The sequence below is a fragment of the Sapajus apella genome, unplaced genomic scaffold (assembly GCF_009761245.1).
Source record: "Sapajus apella isolate SASKATOON/1434 unplaced genomic scaffold, GSC_monkey_1.0 scaffold177, whole genome shotgun sequence".
Classification (NCBI taxonomy): domain Eukaryota; kingdom Metazoa; phylum Chordata; class Mammalia; order Primates; family Cebidae; genus Sapajus; species Sapajus apella.
The window spans coordinates 557,550-566,016 of NW_022437117.1; the positions used below are offsets into that span (position 1 = coordinate 557,550).

General features: G+C 31.9%; 1 protein-coding gene across 4 annotated transcripts in view; it reads right to left on the reverse strand.

Annotated features, from left to right (window-relative positions):
- The window catches only part of TLL1 (tolloid like 1), a 240,976-nt gene that overhangs the window by 97,765 nt on the left and 134,744 nt on the right, over positions 1-8,467 (reverse strand). For all 4 annotated transcript variants that reach the window (XM_032268275.1, XM_032268276.1, XM_032268277.1 and 1 more), the window contains one exon: positions 2,222-2,346. In XM_032268275.1, coding sequence (XP_032124166.1) covers positions 2,222-2,346 — 125 coding nt within the window. The remainder of the gene's footprint in view (positions 1-2,221; positions 2,347-8,467) is intronic.

Sequence of the window (8,467 nt, forward strand, 5' to 3'; positions counted from 1 at the left end):
ACATTTCTATATCACTTACTCCAGTTATTTTATTAGCTGTAATACAGTAACTTGCTTTTTATACTGTTTCATAAATATAAAATATATTTTTTCACAGATCATAGTGCTTTCACAAATGTGGTTTTACTGTATTAAACAAAATAATGTATACATTATTTCTATATTTAAAGTAAGAAAATGGCCCATTAATGTATTTTACACAATTGAAATCTAAAGTAGAAACTATGCTTCTAATAATCTTCTAATAATCTTCCTGTTTATAGCTGAAATATCCAAGAATTGTAGGCTAAAAATTAAATTACAGTATCATAAGGTTAACTAGTTTTTTATTCTTCCTGAATTTTCTACAATTCAGTGTGCATATGAATCTCCAGTGTACTTCTCAAATGTAGTGTATATAGTCTTACATTTAGAGATATAATCAAGATAGTTTTATACACAAAGTGTTCATTTATTTAGTTGCTACTAATAAAATAATTTTTGCTTTTTAAAAGTTAAAAAATATATGCCCAATGCTACTAGACATTAGTCAAGCATCACCCATATCTTTTGTCATAGTGGTATCATTCTCTTATAAATTCATTTTTTATGGAAATTTGAATTTTAAAAAATATACCACATATACATGTGTATCTTACATGCATACATAAAATATTTTAAAGGCATTTATATAAATATGAATGCAACGTAAGTAAGCAGCATGAAGAAATTAATGAATATTAAGTAGAAATGTCTTTTGGTACATAGAAAAATTAGATAGGCAGACAATTAGATATATTTAAATACAAAAAAATTTGAAAACTCACTTTCAATGCTGAATCATTATGATGTAAAAGATTTTACATACAGCTTTCAATTCTGAAAATATCAACTGCCCTTCTAAAACTTTAATAGTCCTAAGTTACAAGAAAACTAATAATTAGAGTAAAATTGAAAAAAAATAATTTCTTACAATTTTCTTTAACAAATCTAGTTTTAAGGAATAGGAAATCCCTTCTCTCAGCAGAAATGTCAACAGAATCCACTGGGTTGAATCAATGAATTAAGTACCATTTCATACTGAATTATGAACTTTTTAGGTATTTCCTGGGAGTATTCAACAAGCTCACATTTTCTTGCTTGCACTTGAGTCTTTCACTGTTCGACATAAGGGTTCTATACCGTATGTCAATGTGTACATATTCAATTTTTAAGATGAATTAGCTAGCCCTCTCCTATAGCCAAAATGAAAAGTTCCCTGAACTGACACCAGAAATTATAAAAATTTAAGTAATATAAGACTTTTCCAATAACTTAATACATAAACATAAACAATTATCTATATAAAACTCCAACAATTTAGATATTCATCATTTCTCTGATTTTCTGCAAAGATTATCAGATTCATAGACAATTAAAACTTTTACAGCAATTATTTTATTATATATGCAATCTTAGGTATGTAGAACAATACTTCCAAAAGTAAATTTTACAAGTAAACATTGGGAAAAAGAAGGTTTCCTCAAATAACTTGGAAAAGACTGTGTTGTACCAAGTTAAACATGTTTGTTTGCTGTAGGATATTTCAAATATTGTGAGTACACTGGAGGTGCATAGAGTCTAGAGTTCTAACTTGGAAAACATAATCTTTTTCTTTCTTGGACCATGAAAACATAGTGTTCCCTTAGAACATTAAGGCCTTTCATGAATCTGCTTTTGAAACTTTATTTAGGGGAAAAACCCAGAGTAGTTCACTTGCAACTGGTTAGAACATTTTTTTTACAAAAAAGTTATACATTCCTATTGATAAAATTGTAATTTCTACGCCATTAATGATGGTACTTGCAAGAAAAGATCATCCAGGATCCAGTTCTGAAGTTCAAATAAGGGATATGCTTTTATGTTAGAAAGGAAACAGTATTTGACTATGAAATCATGCAACTACTTAATTAATGACTATTAAGCAACCATCCTATTTTGCTCTTTCACTCATTAAATTAAAAGAAATAAAGCATACTCTCCCTGTGCATGAACTTTGATTTCAACAACTTGTTTTTATTTACAGCAATTAGGTGTTCCAGAGTTCTCTTCTGCCTTGTTTTATGATTACTGACTTTGAACTGTACATGTCACTTGCCAACAGGGAGTGAGACAAATAAAACAGTTGTTCAAATTGTGGGTTGTTCATCTGGAAGAGCACAATCAAGTACAACCATGCTCTTGTGTTTGTGTTGTGCAATACCTGGACATCTATACAGCTTTCTTGCCTGTGCGATATCTCCTTTGCTTAGACGAGTTCGCTGACCAATTGCAGGTCGAATGCCATTATCATCACGGGAGGGGAGAATGGTATCTAGAAACATCCCCCTGGAAAAAAAAAAAAAAAACAGAAGCAAACCACATCTAAGTCACCAAATGAAAACTCATAAAGTCTTTACAATTATAAAATTATTTATTTCAAACTCAAGTCAATCAAAGGAGAAATACACCTTGGGCGATTTAAGCAGTGTATCAGGCTTTCAAAACACTTTCATCAAAGTAGAAAAAAATTATGCATGTTAAATGTGTATGCCTAGTATAAGGTCAATGATGACATTCATTTTTTTCCTAGAAACATATATGTTCTTAAAAATGTGGAATACCTTATAATCCCCCACAAAGTACACCATGGCATTTCTTTTGGTTTCCCAAGCAGATCTAAGAATTCCTTAGATTACCAAGTTGCAAAATAATTATTCCTCATAGAGGTCTATTTCCCTAATAGCAACCTACAATAAATAATGCTGAGGTTACCAAAATTGTAAGAGTCAAACAAAATATACATAGGTGAATTTTTCTGAATTAAACTACTAATTTAACCTAAGTATTCTTAGAAGTCTAAGTATTACAGCAAATGTCAAAAGAAAAAAAAATAAAGAATGCCAAAACAGGGCGATTTAAAGCAAATTTTTTCAATTTTTCATGGTAAAATTAATAAATAAGAAAACCTAATCAATGTCCTAATAATGTTAAACTACAGATAGCTGTTGAGACTCAAGATTGTGGTAAAATATTCACTAATTTTTCCTAATATGCATGACCTAAAGTTCTGAATACAGTGCCCTAAAAATACTTTCTATTTTTTTAATGTATGTCAAACATTTATGGCCCTAAAGAAGTGGGAGTTTAAAAGTTAAATGAACTGGGAGGCTATTCCAAGTGTTTGAGAAGTATGGGTTGTGTGTATGTGGATTTACCAAAAACAAACAACAACAAAAAACCTTTCTATAAAAATATTTAAAATTAAAAAATAAAATGTTATAATATCTTTTAAATTGAGATAATGATGGAACATTCCTTTCCAAAATGAATAAGTGAACATAAATGCATTTAAACTAACATTTGTATTTAAAAAAAACAGGATTTTTAGCTCTACTTAGCTTCCATTAGGAAATACTAAGTACTGTTCTAGGTCTGGATTTATAGCAGTAAATAAAGCAAACAGAAATTCCTTCCTCTATGATTCTAATATTCAAATGTGAGGAAAGGGACATTAAACAAAGGATTGATAATTCAGGTAGTAATAAGTACTATGGAGAAAAATAAAGGTGAGAAGATGGATATTGATTGTGCAGTGATGGGCTGCTTTTAAATAGAGTGATCAAAGAAAAACTCACTTGAAAGTTGACATAGTCACACATGAAGAAAGTGAAGATCAGAGAAATATGGGTAACTGGCAGTACAGTGTTTCCAGAGAAACACAACAGCTCAGAAATGAGAGGACCCCTAAAATATCTGAGCACCAGCCAGACAATTTAACTTTTACTCTGAGGACAATTGTTAATCTACAGTAAAATGGTAAGCAGAGGAGTAATATGATCTATGAGTAATTTTATTACTAACTACCGTAGCTCCCAGGTAAGGGAAAGGGCACTGATCTTTAGATACAACTAATTCAAATGGGGAGACTGGAACTCTTTACTACGCAATCTAACCATGTACACTATCTGAAAAGAAAGCAGAGAAGTATAGCTAGTGATTTATGAGAATTGACCATCAAAAGTGAGAGTTTGTGCATATTTAATAAGACACAACTCCGGGTAGGCCACTGTAGTTGAAAACAAAGACACAACTCCAGGTAAGCCACTGTAGTTGAAAACAAATGAGTTACAAGGTAGCATTGAGAAAATCCTTTTAACTTTATGCATGAGCCAACAGATACATTAATTACATAAACTCAAATTAATGGAGTATTAAATTTCTGTAGTACTTCAGTACTACAAATTATTTACTATTTTCTTTATTTATTTCTAAAATCAAAATTGTTGTCTCTGGGGTTTGATTTTGTCCTAACTTTCAAAAAAAAGATTCTATTTAAAAAGTTAAATGATATCTTGGAGAGAATAAATTCAATTTCAGAAAACAGATTATGAATTTCGTTTTATTGTGTCTTCTAAGGTAATCTCCCTTCCATTCCAAGGGAGTTAGTCACTCATTCTTTTGTTCTTTCTTTGTGGTCAGGAAGTTATCAATTATTCTTCTCCAAATCCTGACAAGTAAGCAATGCAGGATCTTACCAAACCTTCTCAGTGAGCCACTATGAATATGTAGAGACAGATCATATCATAGTTCACTTACTATTCTTGATTTAGTCTAACTACATTAAAAGAACAAATTAGCTATACTTTTAACAAAAATTTGTAAAATTTTACAACTTTTTTTAATGAAAAATGGGCAGTCCACAGTTCAGAAGCATGTACATTGTAATATATTCACATATATAAAGATCCTATAGATCCATTTCTAGTCTACCCATAAGTGATTTCCTAAATATATGGATGGGCAACATTCATAAAAACAATTGTAACTTATAGACTCTGTGGGTTCAGTATTTTTAAAACTAAGAAACTTCAAATACCTACATAAACAGAATAAAGAACAAAAACCAAATGATCATGTTAGTTGATATAGAAGAAGCATTTGAGAGCTTCAACACCCTTTCATAATAAACACTCAAAAATCTAGGAACCAGAGGAAGCTACCTCAACATAATAAAAACTGTGTTTGAAAATCCCACACATAATGTCATAATCCATAGTGAAAAATGAAAATATTTTCTTCTAAGATAAGGAACAAGGCAAGGATTCCCATTCTTAGCCTTAGCCAGTGCAACGGGACAAAATACAATAAAATAAAAGCCATCCAAATTGGACAGAAAGAAGTAAAATTCTCACTGTTTGCAAATGACTTGATCTTATACATAAACAATCCTAATTATTTCACACAAAAAAATACCCTGTTAGAACTAGTCAATGAATTAAGCAAAGTCATAGAATATAAAATCAACCACAAAAATAGCTTGCATTTCTATGCATTTACGACAAACAATCAAAAAAGGTAACTGATTCCATTTATAATGGCATCAAAAAACACGCTTAGAAATCAACTTAACTAAAGAAGTGAAAGACTTTTATACTGAAAGCTAAAGACACTGCTGAAAGAAATTAAAGAAGAAATGATGATCCCTTGTTCCTGAATTGGAACACTTAACACTGTTAAGATGTTAATACATCCAAAGTGATCTCATATTCAATGCAATTTCAATCAGAATCTCAACAATATGTTTTGCTGAAATAGAAAATTTTATCCTAAAAATCAGATATGATATCAAAGGATACCAAATGGCCAAAACAGTTTTGAAAAAGAAGAAAATTTAGAAAAATTCAAACTCCAACTTTGCAGAACTGATTTCAAAACATATTACAAAGCTGCAGTAGTAAAAACAGTGCAGTACTGGTATAAAAGCAGACCTATAGACCAGCAAAATAAAATAGAGTACAGAAATAAACCACCATGCACATGATCATATTATGTTTAACAAGTGTGCCAAGATCCCTCAATTAGGAAATGACAGATTTTTTCAACAAATGATACTGAGAAAACTGGATATCCACATTTAGAAGAATAAAATCAAGCTTTTTTTAAAAAAAATTAACTCGAAATGCATTAAATAACTAAACATAAGACCCAAAACTATACAACTCCTAGAATAACATACAAGGGGAAAGCTTCATGGCATTGGATGTGACCATGATTTCTTGGATATGAAACAAAAAGCACAGTCAATAAAACCAAAATAGACAAATAGGATGACATCAGATATGCAATACTGTGTACATAAAGGGATGCAGTCAACCCAATGAAAAGACAACCTACAAAATGGGAAAATAATATTTCCAAATCATATAAAGTAAGTGGTTAATAACCAGAATATATACAGAACTACTACTTAACAACAAAATAATATAAAATAATGGTTAATAATCAGAATATATAAAGAACTTCTACTACTTAACAACAAAATAATCAAATATTATTTTGATTTAAAGATGGGCAAAGAACTTAAATAAAGATTTCTCCAAAGATGATATACAAATGCCACCAAGCGTATAAAAAGATGTTCACTAATCATCAGAGAAATGTAAATCAAAACCACAATGAGATATGACATCACACCCAGAATGGCTAACATTCAAATAACAAAAAGTAATGTATTGATTAGGATGAAGAGAAATTGAAGCCCATGTGTACTTTTGATGAAATTCTAAAATGGTGCAAACACTATGGAAAAGAGTATAGATGTTCCTTAAAAAGTTAAAAATAAAACTACTATATAACCCAGCAATCCTACTTCGGGGTAGCTAACCAAAAGAATTAATAGCAGTGTCTCTGAGAGATATTTGCACACCCATGTTCATATCAGCATTATTCACAAGAGCCAAAAGCTGCACAAATGCCCACTGATAGATGACAAGATAAACAAAATGTGGCATATACTTACAATGAAATATTATTTGGCTTTAAAAGTGAGGAAATACTTTCACATACTACAACATAGACCAACCTTGAGGAAATAATGCTGACTGAAATAAGCCAATCACAAAAGGACAAATACTGTATGCCTCTAGTTATATACAATATCAAAAGTAGTCAAATTTATAAACAGAAAATAGAATGGTGACTGCAAGGGTCTGAGGAGAGGTGGAAAAGGAAAGTTCTTTAATAGGTATAAAGTTTCAGTTTTGCAAGGTGAAAAAGCTCTGGACATCTGTTTCACAATAATATCAATATCCTTTAATAACACTACTGACTTGTATGCCTAGAATGGTTAAGATAGTAAATTTTATGTTATGTGTTTTTCTGTACAGTAGAAGTGTTGAGTTTATTTATGACAAATGCATAGGATGGCTTTGAAATAATAGGATAAGTAATAAGTAACAGTGGATTGGCATTCAACGCAAAAGCAGGTGTGAAGGAGGTGGACAATGGGCAACAAGAGCAGATTAATTTATGGGAAAATATGCAATGTATCATGGAAAGAGTATAGAATAAGGGGAAACATACATTTTGAACTTTGCTAAACATTTATTATCTATGAAGGCCAGAAAGAATAAACTGTTTTTCTCTACTCTCCAGTACCTCCTCTGTTCCAAGGAACCTAAACTCATGTTAGTTCTAAATAATAGAATTCAGTAGCTGAAGAAAGGCATTTTGACTGAACTGGAACCCAAATCCCCATCTGTTACATGTTTTATGGAAAAATCCATTCCAAGCATTTACCAGAAAATAAAATTCTGTAACTCTTTACAATTAATTTCAAGTCAAGTTACTGGGTGTGTATTTGGCTAGCTATGTGCAAAAAGCAGAAACTGTACCCCTTCCTGACACCTTACACTAAAATTAACTCCAGGTGGATTAAAGACTTAAACATAAGACATACCACCATAAAAACCCTAGAAGAAAACCTAGGCAAAACCATTCAGGACATAGGCATAGGCAAGGACTTCATGACTAAAATACCAAAAGCAGTGGCAACAAAAGCCAAAATAGACAAATGGTATCTAATTAAACTCCAGAGCTTCTGCACAGCAAAAGAAACAGCCATTAGACTGAATCAGCAATCAACAGAATGGAAAAAATTTGTTACAATCTACCCTTTGGACAAACGGCGAATATCCAGAATCAATGAAGAACTAAAACAGATTTACAATAATAAAATAACCCATTCAAAAGTGGGTGAAGGACATGAACAGACACTTTTTAAAAGAAGACATTTATGTGGCCAATAAACATATGAAAAAATGCTCATCATCACTGGTCATTAGAGAAATACAAATCAAAACCACATTGAGATACCATCTCAAGCCAGTTAGAATGTCAATCATTAAAAAATCTAGAGACAGCCGGGCGCGGTGGCTCAAGCCTGTAATCCCAGCACTTTGGGAGGCCGAGGCGGGTGGATCCCGAGGTCAAGAGATCGAGACCGTCCTGGTCAACATGGTGAAACCCCGTCTCTACTAAAACTACGAAAAATTAGCTGGGCATGGTGGTGCGTGCCTGTAATCCCAGCTACTCAGGAGGCTGAGGCAGGAGAATTGCCTGAACCCAGGAGGCGGAGGTTGCGGTGAGCCGAGATCGCGCCATTGCACTCCAGCCTGGGTAACAAGAG